This window comes from Balaenoptera acutorostrata, chromosome 1 (genome assembly GCF_949987535.1).
Source record: "Balaenoptera acutorostrata chromosome 1, mBalAcu1.1, whole genome shotgun sequence".
NCBI lineage: Eukaryota > Metazoa > Chordata > Mammalia > Artiodactyla > Balaenopteridae > Balaenoptera > Balaenoptera acutorostrata.
Window position 1 is genome coordinate 110,363,068 of NC_080064.1, and position 16,709 is coordinate 110,379,776.

The 16,709-nt window shown below is 38.2% G+C and overlaps 1 protein-coding gene across 6 annotated transcripts in view; it reads right to left on the bottom strand.

Moving 5' to 3' along the window:
* Window positions 1–16,709, bottom strand: part of POGZ (pogo transposable element derived with ZNF domain) — a 48,074-nt gene that overhangs the window by 10,225 nt on the left and 21,140 nt on the right. For 3 of the 6 annotated variants that reach the window (XM_057551702.1, XM_057551695.1, XM_057551710.1), the window contains 7 exons: window positions 11,578–11,753; window positions 10,535–10,643; window positions 9,005–9,289; window positions 8,706–8,924; window positions 5,803–5,909; window positions 4,754–5,091; window positions 4,205–4,359 (listed from right to left, as the gene is read on the bottom strand). In XM_057551702.1, coding sequence (XP_057407685.1) covers window positions 4,205–4,359; window positions 4,754–5,091; window positions 5,803–5,909; window positions 8,706–8,924; window positions 9,005–9,289; window positions 10,535–10,643; window positions 11,578–11,753 — 1,389 coding nt within the window. Of the gene's footprint in view, window positions 1–4,204; window positions 4,360–4,753; window positions 5,092–5,802; window positions 5,910–8,705; window positions 8,925–9,004; window positions 9,290–10,534; window positions 10,644–11,577; window positions 11,754–16,709 lie in introns of those variants that run through there. The other 3 variants (XM_057551707.1, XM_057551698.1, XM_057551717.1) reach the window with 2 other exon arrangements.

Sequence of the window (16,709 nt, forward strand, 5' to 3'; positions counted from 1 at the left end):
AGATTTTGAACTCTCTACGAAACATAATATTCTACCATCTACTCTAACTTAATTCAGCACCCTCCTGCTCCCCATCATTTCCCTTCTCACATCCCACCTCCTCCTGAGCTCAAAACTTAGTCATTATCTGACTCCAAACCCGTGTTCTGTCACCATTATTTCAAAATGCATCAAGGAATTGTCACTTCTGCATTCTCACAGGCAGAAACTTGGTAGAAGCCCATATGATTTCCTACTGCTAATTAGCTGGCGTCTAATACCTCCTATATCTCCAATAAATACAGTATCGTATCTATTCTTTATATACCATTGCCAAACGAATTCTTTTAAAATACTACATTACTTCATCCCTCTGCTCAAGGATAGACAATGATTATCTCCTATGAATAATTCAACATTTATTGACCGTTTACTAAATGAGGACAAATAAGGATTTGTCCTCAAAAGACTGATGATATGAACAGAACTTCTTGCCTTCTTATGAGTTATTGTGTTATTTCAGTATTAACTAATTTGAGATAATTAAACTTTAAAATTAGCCATTTTATCAAGCTTTTATAAGGCTGCAGTTCTAAATTTTTGGCAAAAATTTTAATTGCTACATATTTTGAATTATACAGGCAAAATATAGTTATTTGTATTTTTCTTACCATTACTGGAATTATTTTCAAGTTTTTGCAAACAAGAAAATTGTAAATTTGAAGCTCTAAGCGCTTATTTATTGGACAATGTCCAACCCCTGCCCCGCACCCCCAAATGAGTGAAGCTGAAATAAAAAACAAAAACCAGGGGTCTGAATCTTGGGTCCAGGGAAGAGGTCTCAGGGAACCCAGGTATCCCCTGAAATTATCTGCAAAAGAGTAAAATGTGTATTTTTCTGGGAAGTTTTGTGTTTATTTCTCAAAGGTGTCTGCAACCCATTTAGGACCACTTCCCAGAGGTACATTAGGTACAAGAACAAGATAAAGAAATAAAAAATTTTGCCTAGAATGAGGAAAAGCTGATATATGAGCTGAACCTTGAAAGAAGAGTGGTTTGCCAGACAGAGGAGACAAGAGAAGAACATGAGCAAAGGCATGGTACTGCATGGCATGTTTGGGAAACAGTAACTAGTGGCATGACAATATTTTCTCCTGTTTTCTTCCCCCTTACCTCTCAATTCAATTTGCTAATCTTTTTTTCTTTTCTAGAACACTTTTAAGCATTGGTGTTTCCCAACCTTCTGTCCAGCCTTTTCTTATTCTCTATGTTTTCTCTGGGCGATCTCATTTACCCTCAAAGGCTTTTCCTACAACCCACACATCCGCTCTATTCTTATAGGTGTCACACATCAATTATAACAACATTTATTAAGCAATTTTTAATGCATAAACACCATGCTAAGATTTATATGTATTATCTCATACAAAGAAAATCAGTGAGAAAGGAACCAAAGGCATCAGTGGATTTAAGAGATCTCTAGTAACCTTTCATACCTATTGGAGTTGATGTCAAAAAAGATCTAAGAGGAAGAATTAACTGATTTTCCAAAGTGGCTATCCTAACACTGTCCCTCCCAGCACTATCACTCTCATCTCCCTAACACCTACCACAGTCTCCTGCTTTGAGAAAACAGGCATGAACTACTACAGCTTCTGCTTCCTGTTTTCCAAATTTGGAAGGACAGATTCCTTATGCCTTTCTAAGGCTCATCCGATCTCATCATTCCACGTATCCCATGACTTTATCAAGCAAGTGGTTCTCCCTTTCTTCAGTCTTTTTCCACGTAGGACCCTCCCGACACCTGAACATGATTAATCACCCTGAAGTATCCTTCCCTCAACCCTACCTCTTCCTTATTGTCCTTAAACAAGTGTGAAGAAAGACATAATGCTATTAAAAATTATACTGTTACCATAATTAAATATAATAATCCATTGATGTTTTGGAGACAATTCAGGAAACTTGAAAATGAAGATACATGATATTAAACATTTATGATGAGTTCTGTTATGTCTTGACAAACATACTATGGCTATGTATTTTAAAATGTCCTTACTTTTCAGAGATACATAATGAAGTATTTAGGAGTGAAATATCATTATGTCTATAATTTAGTTTAAAAACACTTCAGAAAATAAAAGGAAAAAAAATTTTCAAAACTAAAAAGAAAACAATTGGTCTCAAAATATTAACACAAAAAAATAAGTTACTTTCACGAAGGATCTGCCATGGATGCAAAAAAGGGAGTTATAAAAAAAAAAAAAGGGGGGGGGGAATTATAAAAGAATCCAAGAATAAGATTGATATATACTAAAGTACAGAAATGGTATTTACCTGTTTGGATCAACAATTTCTCAGGTTTTTCATCAGTGTAAATTTTAAGTCATAAGACACTCATATATAGTCAAGGATAAAAGAGTGGTAAGCCAAGAGAAAAAGATTGATGAGGTGCTGCACTGTTTCCCATTAGGAAAAACTTATCTTTTTATGTACAGTACATATATAAGTGGAATAACAAAAACACACCCCACCAGATTCTGTACAAAAGTAGATGTTTTCACTGGGAGATTCAGATGAGTTATTTGGGCTTCCCATGACTGACAGTGAAGAATTCTGGGTCCTAACCTAGACCAAGTTGGCTACTCTGCCACTACACTGTAGTGTTATGATGTTTGATTCCAGGATCTACTCTACTCACAAATGATTAGCCCAAAGTTCCACGGTCTAATATGGTAACCACCAGTAACATGTGGCTAGTGAAGACATGAAATGTGGTTAGCCCAAACTGAGATTTGCTGTGGTGTGATATACACACCAGATTTAAAAAGAAAAAAAAGAAAAAAAAAAGAAAGGTAAATATTTCATTAATTTAAAAATTCTGATTACATGCTGAGATGATTTTATTTTGGCTATTTTGAGTTAAATAAAATAACTATTAAAATTAATTTCACCTTTAAAAAATTTTTATTTCAAATGACTACTAAAAATTTAAAATTACATATGTAACTCATTATATTTCTGTGAACCAGCACTAGTTTGAGCCACTCATGGCAATCCCATTTCCCCTGACAATATGACCAAGGCTAAGGAGATATAAAGGGAAAACAATTCTGTCTTGTAAGAAACAGACTTAGAAAAGACACAGGAAGATATGGTCTCTTCTTCATCTGCACAATTTTACATCCGATTGTATTCCTGAGACTAACACAGCCATCCTGCTATGAGCCAGAGACAAGAGAACTGTTGAAAAGTACAAGACTCGCGTTCTGGGCTTGAAGCTTACTCCACCTTGAGTCTTTTCAGTTAAATGATATAATAATAGATGTCCTTAACATTTAATCCATCTTCAGTCAAGATTTTTAATTTGCAGCAAAAATTTCTGTCTTTATGTGTTTCCTCATGCTGTTTCCCATCACCTAAAATCTTTTCTTACTACTTTCCATCTAAATCCTTCGTGTATTTAAAGACCCTAAAAGTTTATGCATTACTTTCTGTGAAATCCACAAGGATCTTTTCCCTTCTCTGAACTATTTCACCTATCACTGGTATCATACAATGCATATGATTACAGCAAATATATTGTCTTGTTCTCACATTTTCCTGTAGTTAAATAATTTTTGTCTCTTCAACAAAACTAGAAATCCCTTAAAGGACAAAGGAAATATTCTAGAAGACTGGACTCAAATCCTCACAATTTCACCATATTAGAAGTGTATGCTCTTAAGCAAATGACTAAATGTTTCTGGGCTTGTATTCAGCCTGTGTTTCTCATCTGTAAGATGTACAGTGTAGCTAACACTCCAACTCATCTTATATTTCATGAAAGCACTGTCTTAATGGTAAAGTACTCTGTAACATTATCTTTTATCCTTCATAAAGCCTATGAGGGTACTAACTAAAATGGAGACCCAAATACAGGTGCCTGCTTCTTCTATAAAAGGATCTAGGTAATAAACTCTTTACATATACCTCTCTACAGTGGTCCTGAACCAAAGCCCCTTAATTTAGAATCAAGCACTGAACTTGACTCATGCTTGAACAGAATAGAAGTCAGGCTTGTAAGATAATAGGGTAAGTGAAGTAAGAAACTGACTACGAATATGCAAAGAATTTCCTCGACACTGTTACCCACATATAAATAAACATAATGGGCTCCCCCCAGTGCCATTCATTGAATGAAAAGTTAAGTATACCCCTGGAGTTTAAGAATTTCCAAACTTACTAGTTGATTCATAGGGACTATGAACATTTTCCAAGTGGCACTGGAGCTGGAAGGGAGTGGAAAACTGACGATAACAGTGCTGGCAGATAGTATGACCATCCACCTCACCGTTCTGCTGATCAAGTTCTACGTGATGTTTCATATGGTTCATAAATCTGTAGCATGGCACAAAGGAAAAGTACAGACAACATAAAAGATCAGAAGCCTTGGAGAAATGTACCAGCGGAATCACAGAACAGACATTACATGTTTCCCCCTCCACCCTCCCACCCAACTTCCTCTTTTTGTGACATCTTCTGAGCCCAGAAATTAAGATAGTTCTCGAAACTTTTCTGGGGAAGGAGATGCACTGGTCTCACTCTACCCAAAGTTATCTTTTATTTATTACCACAATATCTCTTTCTATAGTACTAGTTATTGATTTAATGATAATCCTTAGCAAGAAAGGATAATAATTAGGGCCATTCTCCAAACAGAAAGACTTAAACATGTAAGAAGCTTTCAGATTTCACTTATCCAAGGTGAGCTCCAAGGCTCTTCAACACTCACCGAATGTTGTTTTTTAGCCTTTTGGTACAATGTGGGCATCGGAAAGATGTGGCGACCTTAGGGAAGTTTGTGAGCTGGGCTACTTTGCCACCATCCCGTCCATAGTAGAAGTCATCTACTAGCATAATGAGCTTGGTCTGGACGGCATCACCCACATTCTCATTTGGCTCTGGTACTTTGGTAGGTGGTGACAGAGCAGGAATAGGTGTAGAAGAGGGAGTGGAAGCAACAGGAGTTGTTTTCTCAGGGGATGGGGGCTTTGTTGCTGATGGGACACTGGGTTCTGAATCCAGAGACTTTCCTTTCTTCTGGTATTCAACCATTTCTGGGCAACAGTACTATAAAGAAAGAAGACATCTGATCATCCTGGTTCTCCTGGGGGCTGAGATGTGCTAACTCCTCAACTTCACTAACATTCCTTGGTAACTGTTTGGTTCTAGGTATTCTCATCCAGCTTTCACCCTGCAGTTTTCTAAAATGCTTCCAGGTTTCACTCTTTTGTGTGTGTGTGTGTGTGTGTGTGCGTGCGTGCGTGTGTGTGTGTGTGTGTGTGTGTGTGTGTTTACAGCCATATGCCACTCCAAACACCACACTTTGTACTTCTTCCTGTCTTAGATCCTTTAACCACTCACTAGCATAACCTGGCTCTGAGCTCCCTGGTAGGAAGAAGTCCCAACTTTTGCATCTGGACTAATATCAAAAATGAAAAGACTAGAATTAGAAATTGGTTAATAGCTCCTGATTCATCCGATGACACAATAAATAGAAAATGGACTGAGGCCAACTTGGCCTGTCCTCCTGTGCAGTTCAAAATCTACGAACTATGGAATTAAGGTCACATATGTTCTGATATATTTGAGGGTCTTTAAATATATCCTATCACATTTCTGAGCTCATTCTAAAACAGGCCAAAAGAGAGTAACCCTTTAAAAAGCTTCCAAGTCATTTCAGAGCCCTTGCTTCACAAGCTCCCAACACTACACTACAGGAGGTATACAGTGAGTGGTAGCCATTTAAGCTGAATCTCCATCACAGGTGATATCACTTACACACATGTGACCTCTCAAAGCTTCAGTAACACGGAATTGAGCATTACACCGTGGACATATCTTCCGTCCACCATCCTGGAGGTCAAACACTGGGATGGAAGAGGTCACTGGAAGTGAGAACATCAATAAGATTAATAAGATGATACTGGAAAAAGACTACTGGCCTTTTGGAAAAAGGTTAAACACTTCCTGAGGGGTATATTAAGGTTGGTAAGCAAGCATGAGAAATTGCTATGAGGCATATTCCTTCTACCATTCTTCTAACTCTAGGCCAGGGGACAGCAAATCACAGCTAGTAGACCAAATCCAGCCAGCTGCCAGTTTCTGTTTGGCTCATGAACTAAGAACGGCTTTTACATTTTTTGTTGTTGTGGTGGTTATATAAGATTTTTCTTTAATTGTGGTAATAGATACTTAAAAGTTTCCTCAACCATTTTTTTTTTAAATTTATTTATTTATTTATGGCTGCGTTGGGTCTTCGTTGCTGCGTGGGGCTTTCTCCAGTTGCGGCAAGTGGAGGCTACTCCTTGTTGCGGTGCGCAGGCCTCTCACTGCAGTGGCCTCTCCCGTTGCGGAGCATGGGCTCCAGGCGCGAGGGCTTCAGTAGTTGTGGCACGTGGGCTCCAGATCACAGGCTCAGCAGTTGTGGCACACGGACTCAGCTGCTCCACGGCATGTGGAATCTTCCCAGACCAGGGCCCGAACCCGTGTCCCCCGCACTGGCAGGCGGACCCTCAACCACTGTGCCACCAGGGAAGTCCCTCCTCAACCATTTTTAAGTGTTCAGTTAAGGACATTCACATTTTTGTGCAAGCAATCTCCAAAACTCCTTTCATCTTGCAAAACTTGAAACTCTACACCATTAAATAATTCCGCATTGTCCCCTCCTCCTAGACCCTAGCAACCGCCATTCTCTCTTGTCTCTGTGAGTCTGACTACTCTAGGTACCTCATGTAAGTGGACTCATACAGTATTTGTCCTCTTGTGTCTGGCTTATTTCATTTAGCATAATGTCCTCAAGGTTAATCAGTGTTGTAGCATGTGTCAGAATTTCTTTCCTTTTTAAGGCTGAACAATATACCACTGTATGTATATACCATATTTTGTTTATCCATTCATCAGCTGGTGGACATCTGGGATGCTTCCACCTTTAGGCTATTGTGAAAAATGTTGCTGTGAACATGGGGGTACAAATATCTGTTTGGGTCCCTATTTTCAATTCTTCTGGGTATATACTCCAAAGTGGAATGCTGGAACATATGGTAATTTCATGTCTCATTTTTGGAGGGACCATCACCCCATTTTACATCCCCACCAGCGACGCACGAGGGTTCCAATTTCTCTGCATCCTCACCAACACTTATTATTTTCGGTTTTTTGGATAAGAGCTATCCTAATGGGTGTGAAGCGGTATCTTATTGTAATTTTGATGTGCATTTCTGTAATGATTAGTGAGTGATGTTTAGCATCTTTTTGGGTGCTTAATGGCCATCTGTGTATCTTGAGAAATCTCTATTCAGCTCCTTGGCCCATTTTTTAATTAGATTGTTTGTTCTTTTGTTGTTGGTTGAGCTGTATTAGTTCTTTATATATTCTGGATATTAAGCCCTTATCAGATATATGATTTAAAGATATTTTCTCCCATTTAGTGGGTCGCCTTTTCACTCTCCCTAACGCTAATCCTTTGATGCCCTAGTTTTAAATTTTGATGTAGTCCCATTTATCTATTTTTTCTTTTGTTGCTTATGCTTTTGGTATCATATGCAAGAAAGCATTGCCAAACCCACTGTCATAAAGCTTTTCCCCTATGCTTTCTTCTAAGAGTTTTATGGTTTTAGTTCTTTTGTTTAGGTCTTTAATTCATTGAGTTAGTTTTTGTAATATGATGTATGGTAAAGGGTTCAACTTCATTTTTTTTGCATGGGGATATCCAGTTTTCTCAACACCATTTGTTAAAGGTTTTCACATTTTTAAAGGGTTGAAATAAAAGCAAAAGAAATGATCTTCTGACACATGAAAATTAAATTCAAAATTCAGAATCCATAAATAGTTTTAGTGGAGTAGAGTCAAGCTCAATTATTTACATATTGTCTGTGGCTGCTTTTGTACCACAATGGCAGAGTTAAGCAGTTGTGACAGGGACTATATTGTACATAAAACCTAAAATATTTACTATCTGGTCCTTTACAGAAAAAGTTTGTCAAGCCCTGCTCCAGACCGTTGAAAATCCTTATGCTCATATCCTTCTCCATCTGAAAACCTCTCTACCAAATCTCAACCTTAAAAGCTTGTTCAGGGACTTCCCTGGTGGCGCAGTGGTTAAGAATCTGCCTGCCAATGCAGGGGACACGGGTTCGATCCCTGGTCTGGGAATATCCCACATGCCGTGGAGCAACTAAGCCCACGTGCCACAACTACTGAAGCCCGTGCGCCTAGAGCCCGTGCTCCGCAACAAGAGAAACCACTGCAATGAGAAGCCTGTGCACCGCAATGAAGAGTAGTCCCCACTCGCCGCACCTAGCGAAAGCCCGTGCGCAGCAATGAAGACCCAATGCGGCCAAAAATAAATAAATTAAAAAAAATAAAATAAAATAAAATAAAATCTTGTTAAGAAATCCACCTCCTCCATGAACTATCTTTTGATTATCCCACTGATCTCTGATCAACCAATCCATTTTACTAATCTCCAAAGAACAATTAACACAAAATTCCTTCTGGCTGATTCAGTTACACTTTTCACAAGTGGCAATCCTCTTTACTACACTAAAGTTTCTGTGAGAACAGACTATAGCAACTATACCTTATTTTATTTCTCTATTTCATAGTATAGAGTTCTGATACAACAAATACTTTATTAATGTTTTTGAATGATTGGCTGCCCAGAGTCTTTCTGGTTATCGTACCTTTCATTGAAGACTCAGGCCCGCTGGTTCTCTGAGAGCCATGGGCAGAGCTGTTGTTGGATACCACCATTGGCCCAGGACTCTGGCCCAGGGAAGGGATGGTGTTAAGGGTATTCACCAGTTTGGCCACTTCATTGCTATTTTCACCTGTAACCCCAGGTCGCTTCACAGTGACAAAGCTGGCAATGCTCACTGCAGGTGGAGAAGGGAAGGAGGGAGCTTTGTTGGCCAAGTGATAATCATCTGTTCTCCACCCACCACCCATCCCAGCTCTGCCATCTCCTCTTCCCAAGCCTCACCTAGTTTGGGATTCTGGCTGGATTGGCCTGGAGGCTGAACAGCAAGGTGCCCCAATGAGGTCGGCTGTGTGGCGGTGGGAGTGGTAGAAGTGCTGGGAGTGGACTTGGTCTGCTGGGACTGGGACTGTGGGACGGTGCTTCGAATGGTGAGAGTGGCTGGGATGACGGTGGTGAAGGTGTTGGTGGTGGGCCGCACAGGCATCGTGGAGCCTGGCCTCACAGGGGTCATCTGAGAGAACACTTGTGGGACTCCAACTGTCGGCTTAACAAACTGGGTACCTGGGGCTTCAAAAGAGAGACAAAAATACCAAATCTTGGTCAACGAGCTCACCTATAATACATTCCCCCTGTCTTTACTGGAAATACTGGAATAGGAAAAGATTATATCCCCAAACTGATTGGTGACTGTCAGGTTCCCAAGGGTAGCATAGATTCTAATGTCTAAGACAACAGGTATCACAAACTGATAAAACAAGTTAGCCTCAGTAATCAGCCCTGAAAACATTAAAGTTAAAGAAGAGTCCCATCAACTCCTCCCAAAACACCTTACCACACTGCCTTTTCTATTCCAAGAATACAATAATGAGTAGCTTGACCTTTGTTATTGGAAGAGAATAATAGGTATAGAGTGGGAAGCAGTATGGGTATATACAGGCCAAAGGGCAGAGGCAGAGCTGGTTCTGAAAAAAGTGATCTTTCTCAGAATACTAAAGGAGTCTTTCATTCTCTTATACAAATTCAAATAGAAGACAGACTATGCCATTCTACTAGGACGTCCCAAAGGTGAGTCTCCTGGCTCAACTATAGACAATTTCACTGGCAAACATTTAAGAAATATCAGAACTAGATAGGATAAGCTCATGAGACTGAAGGCCAAAAACCCCTATGGGCTCTGAGAACAACAACAAAAACTTAGGAAGACAAGCTACAGAGATACCTTTACTACAACTAAATCAAGATACTCTTTTTTGGTCTGAATTGTAGTAAGCTTATAGACACTAAATATAGAACTGGGGGAAAATTACAAGATTTTTAAAAATTATCTTTCAATTTGGTTTCTTAAAAAAAAAACAACTAGTCATTGGCAATATTTATCCTCAAAGGATATGCCATTTGTTTAATTTATATTCCAAATCTATGCTATAAAAGTAAAGCAAAATAAGTTTATAATCCCACCATGTAAGTGAGCAGACTTATAAGGAATACAGAATTTGGGAGTTTGCATTAATAATAGTTCTTCAGGATAACAAACTTAATAGCTGAATAAAACAGCAGAAACAGAAAAATAACTATATAAACCCTGTTTTATTGCCTTGTGAAGGGTGGTAAAAAGTTAAAAAGAAAAATAAAAACCACCACCCTGGCCAAAGGTTAGAGAGTTTTTTAAAAATGGGGCTTCAATCAATATGATTTTTGTAGTTTTAGATTTCCCTTAAATACACTTTTTAAATGACCTTGAGTATTTTGAGACAACAAAAACAAGTCTTCTGGATGCTAGTTTATTCCAAATGAGTAGACATTTTTCCTTACCTGGGACTAGTGTAATTGGTCTAACTGTTTGGCCTTGCTGTACGTTCAGCACAATCCCAACCTGATTCATTGCATTTTGTACAGGCCGGACATTTCTTACAGGAAATCCCTGCATTAAAAAGCAAAATGATCTTTAACATGGAGATCAGCTAACACTAGCAGAGACTGCATTAAGACCTATATCCAAAAAAATGCCCACACCCTTACCTAATGATTCTCTCCTCTAGAACTAGAACTTTTAAATGACTGAGATGGAGAAATTTTGGACTTCTGGCAAACTTTTGAGTGGCAAATATTAAAACTGGAGAATGAGCTTTGGTACATACGAACAAAAATGAAAACCTACTTCTTGTCTTAAGAGAACCTCAGCTTAAAAAAACTCATCCACAAACTGGCCCCTCAATTGCTAAAGGCATAGAATGCAAAAAAATGACACTAACAGTATTCACTGGAGTGATTCAACATACAAACAATTGTAAGAAACTGTTCCCAAAGTCCACTTCAAAGGCCATATACCTCTGGGAAATTTGTTAGACAAGGCAGAAAAAAGCATTTGCCTTTACATTCCACACCAGCATTAGGCTTTCAACTCCAATTCACATTTTTATCAAATAAGTCATCTTCCTTCTCTTCCAAAGATCTCCCTGCACTTCACCAATCTTGCATATATATCTCCATAAGTCAACTAACTTACCCCATTTTAAGAAAAATAGCCCAAGTAAAGGGTGAGAACCCTTGAGGACCAAGTGTTAAGGCTTCCTAATGCAAGCTTCCCACTCTTTCCTGCCTAGACCTCAATCAAATTACTTAATAGCCCTCCAGGGGTATAAAGAGGCGATTACCCAGCTGTACGCTATGCTGGGCTTTCTACTAAAGTCAGCATCAAATTAAAAACTAGCAAATGAGAAAGCCAAATCAAAAGACAGGACTTAGAACCATTTCTAATGATGCTAAAGACTCTTAAGTCAGAGCCTTCAAAGGTTCCCATAGTCTTTCTCTCCTCTACCATGTCTGAATTCAGTAGAATTCAGAGTCCTACTTACCTGTGTAGTGATGAATATTGGTTGTGAGGCCACAGGGGAACTAGTCACATGATTGGCATTCTGCATGACCTGGACAGGCCTCAATACTGGTTGAGTAACCATTGTACCCAGACCTGGGGTTGGATTCTGGGTTAGGATGAGCGGCTGTCCACCTTGTTGGACCAAAGAATTGCCAGCTAAAAGGAAGAGGAAAAAAAAAACAATGTAAGAGAAAACAAACCCACCATTATAAGCAACACAATGGTCTTAGATAAGAAATGGTGTCCCCATATATCAAGATATCCAAGACTGTCACTCACCTCAGGTTTAATGTCACCAAACTTACCAAATATTTAAGCTCCACCCAAAGCTACAACTAACAGAAAAATACACAGCAAGGGAAAGTTCACTAAAATCTTCCCCATATATCTTAACTAGGGATGTCTTAACACACACAGTAAGACTTCTATATGGCTATCACTTTGACTCTGATGATTTAAGTGACCACAAATAATCTCCCCATACCAAATCAGCAAAACAAAGTAACATGTAAGTTCCTTCCCCACATTTTAACTAGGTAAAAACCTATTTTATCAGAATGTAATTTGTTGTTAGCTAATCCACCTTATCTTTTAAAAAGAGGAATATTCATCTACAAACATTAATTCAGCAAGTACACAGAATCTAAAAAATGGGATCTCTTCCTAGCACGTCAAATCTCAGAAATGTAACAGATTCTCTAAACATCCATTGTCTTTTGTAGGTATGGGAACACAGAGACTGACAGGCTACCTTCTTTATGTCATCAGAACTGATAAAGAAAAGACCTGGCCAAAACTAATCAACACCAAGTAAAACTGATATGACTTAAGAAGATTCATTCATTAATAAATAGTAACAAATATCATAAATATTAAAAAACTGGCTAATTTTTTTGAAATATTTTAAATTCTTTTTCATGTGTGTTAAAAGTAATTCTGTAATGTTTTTAAGTCCTGTATTTGCTACAATTGGCTAAAAAATCATTTATACTAAGTTTCCTGATTTACAAAGAATACTCCAAAACAGAAATTCTATTTCAGAGAGCCAAAATATTGGGTTTGCCAAAAAGCACGTTCTTTTTTTCTGTAAGATGGCTCTAGTAGCACTTAGTTGTCTTTAACTTCATTCAAAACAATTTTGTTAGACTGTATTGTGACAGCTGTCATATCAGCATGCATTAAAAAAAAAACTTATCAAGACTGTTGACTTTTTGTGTAGTCATTTTAATACTGAAGATGGAAGAAAAAAATTTACATTTTTGTCAATATTATGCTTTATTATTTCAAGAAAGGTAAAAACGCTGATATGCAAAAAAAGATTTGTGCAGTGTATGGAGAAGGTATCGTGACTGATCAAACGTGTCAAAAGTGGTTCGCGAAGTTTCGTGCTGGAGATTTCTCGCTGGACAATGCTCCACGGCTGTGTAGCCCAGCTGAAGTTGACGGCGTTCAAATCCAGACATTAGCTGAGAACAATCAACGTTATACCACGCGGGAGATAGCCGACATACTCAAAATATCTGAATCAAGCACTGAAATTCACTTGCACCAGCTTGGTTATGTTAATCACTTTGATGTTTGGGTTCCACATAAGTTAGGCGAAAAAAATTCTTGACCTTATTTCTGCATGCGATTCTCTACTTAAATGCAACAAAAATATTTTGTTTTTAAAACTGAAAAATTGTGATGGGCGATGAAAAGTCGATATTGTACAATAATGTGGAATGGAAGAGATCATGGGGCAAGTGAAAGGAACCACCACCAACCACAGCAAAGGCCGGTCTTCATCTCAAGAAGGTGATGTTGTGTATATGGTGGGATTGGAAAGGAGTCCTCTGTTATGAGCTCCTTCTGGAAATCCAAACGATTAATTCCAACAAGTACTGCTCCCAATCAGACCAACTGACAGCAGCACTCGACAAAAAGTGTCCACAATTAGTCAACAGAAAATGCATAATCTTCCATCAGGATAATACAAGACCGCATGTTTCTTTGATGACCAGGCAAAAACTGTTACAGCTTGGCTGGGGAGTTGTGATTCATCCACTGTATTCACCAGACATTGCACCTTCAGATTTCCATTTATTTCAGTCTTTACAAAATTCTCTTAATGGAAAAAATTTCAATTCCCTGGAAGACTGTAAAAGGCATCTGGAACAGTTCTTTGCTCAAAAAGATAAAAAGTTTTGGGAAGATGGAATTATGAAGTTGCCTGAAAAATGGCAGAAGGTAGTGGAACAAAACGGTGAATACGTTGTTCAATAAAGTTCTTGGTGAAAATGAAAAGTGTGTCTTTTATTTTTATTTTAAAACCAAAGGAACTTTTTGGCCAACCCAATACCTAAATCAAAGATTCAAGCAAAAACTGCAACTTTTTACCTCAAATCACCAGAATGGGATGGACTCCTCTGAAGCTTTAAGTTCCACTTGACAAATGGTGTCACTACAGTTAGCTACAGAGCTAGACCACCAAAGTGGGTATACAGGTGGCTATTAATGGGCCAACCTTGGATTGTCCCATGTTCTCCCAGAAACTGAGAGTCCATCAGTGGACTAGACCCTCATAGTTACTGCGCCAGCAGACTAGTAATTATAGATGTTGACAGATAAAAAATTCCAAATTCTAGCTATGCTAATTATACTGCCAATTTATTGACTCTCTCTCTCTATATATATATATATTTTTTTTTTTAATTTTTTTTTTTTTAATTTTTTTTTGGCTGTGTTGGGTCTTTGTTGCTGCATGTGGGCTTTCTCTAGTTGTGGTGAGCAGGAGCTACTCTTCGTTGTGGTTCACGGGCTTCTCACTGCGGTGGCTTCTCTTATTGCGGAGCACGGGCTCTAGGCACACGGTGTTCAGTAGTTGTGGCTTGCAGGCACTACAAGCAGGCTCAGTAGTTGTGGCGCATGGGCTTAGTTGCTCCATGGCATGTGGGATCTTCCAGGACCAGGGATCGAACCTGTGTCCCCTGCATTGGCAGGCAGATTCTTATCCACTGCGCCACCAGGGAAGCCCTATATATATATTTTTTTAAATTTATTTATGGCTGTGTTGGGTCTTCGTTTCTGTGCGAGTGCTTTCTCTAGTTGCAGCGAGCAGGGGCCACTCTTCATCGCGGTGCGCGGGCCTCTCACTATCGCGGCCTCTCTTGTTGCGGAGCACAGGCTCCAGACGTGCAGGCTCAGTAATTGTGGCTCACGGGCCTAGTTGCTCCGCGGCATGTGGGATCTTCCCAGACCAGGGCTCGAACCCGTGTCCCCTGCATTGGCAGGCAGATTCTCAACCACTGCGTCACCAGGGGAGCCCTGTATATATATTTTTAACTTAAATATTTTATTATGGAGATGTTCAAATACATATAAAAATAGAACACTATAATAAATCTCTATGTACCTATACCTGCTTCAATAATTATCAACTTAAGGCCAATCTTGTTTCATCTATACTTCCCATTCTCTTACCAGCTCCCATATTATGTTGATACAAGCTTCGGATCATATCATTTCATCTATAAATATTTCAGTATATATCTCTAAAAGATAAGGACTTTAAAAAAGAGGAAATATCAACACCATTATCACTCCTAAAAGATATTATAATAATTCTGTAACTATAGTGGATAATACTGTATGACATAATTGAAGTTTGCTGAGAGAATAGAACTTAAATGTTCTCACTAGCCCCTATCCCTACCCCCAAAAAAGGATAAATATGTGAGGTGATGGATGTGTTAATTAACTAGATAGTGGGAATCCTTGCACAATGCATACATATACCAAATCACAATGTACACATTAAATATCTTACAATTTTATTTGTCAATTATACCTCAATAAAGTTAAATATATACAACAATTCTTGGGAGCTTCCTTGGCACTTCCTTGGCAGTGGTTAGGACTTTGCGCTTCCACTGCAGGGGGCACGGGTTCCATCCCTGGTGGGGGAACTAAGACCCCACATGCCGCACTGTGCGGCAATAAATGAATGAATGAATGAATAATTCTTTAATATCAAATACCCAGTTAGAATTCAAATTGAAAATTTCATTTTTTTGTTTGAATTAGGTTACAAAAGGGTTCATAAAGTATAACTGATGACATACCTCTTCAATCTCTTTTAATCTATAGGTTCCCCATCCATCTCTTTTTTAACTCCTTTGCAATTTCTGGTTGAAAAATATTGACTAAGCAAAAACACGTATTTTCTATTCACTATTTTAACTGCTAGGGTAAAAGAAAATAAATTATCTGTTATTTATCTAAGCCTAAGAATTCTTAAGATAATCACTGACTCAACATCTCAACTAAATATAGGAAGGGAAGGATGGAAAATTTTTTGCATTTATGTGAAATCAACCAGCATTAGCAAGTCTCAAAAGACAGGCCTTGTTCATGAAATCTACACATACTCTACTACTATAAAGAATGTTAACATAAGCATTTTCTGCAAATATTCTCTCTGACATCAGGGTCATGTTTGAATTTTGGTGGATTGTTAGGACCTTTCCAAAAATAAAGTGCAAATAAAAAAGTAGGTTTCTAAGCCTAGACTAGGTTTACAATTCAATTGAAAGCAAAAACTAGCACACGGCAAGTCACACTGGATAAATTAAAGTCACACTGAGTAAATATTTATTTAATGTATTCTATAAATTCATTCTAATAATTCTAATGAATTATAATAATTCCAATTCTAACAAATGAGTTGTTTTTAATGATTTCTGCATTCTTATTAAGTCTTTCCTAAAAGAAATTCTGACAATTCAAAGGTCTTACGAAGTTCCATTTCCAGAGAATGAAAGAGGCAGTTAGAACCCTGAGACTTAAAAAAGCCTTTAAAAGAATTATCTGACCAATCCCCTACCTGTAAGTTTGCTCTCAAATAATCTAGGTACCACAGCCATAAACTGATTAAATAATAGAAGATTCAGCAGCTTCTCTCACAACATGTTCTGTTTGTTTTACAAATCTGAAGGTCTTGATTTTTTTTTCTTCATTCTTTTAAGTTCACTTACACAGCCTTAAACCCCAGAAATAAGAGGGCTAAATGGAGTTGAAATGGACCAAACAGGAATTGAAAATCATAATTACAGTAAAAAATTTATAACATTA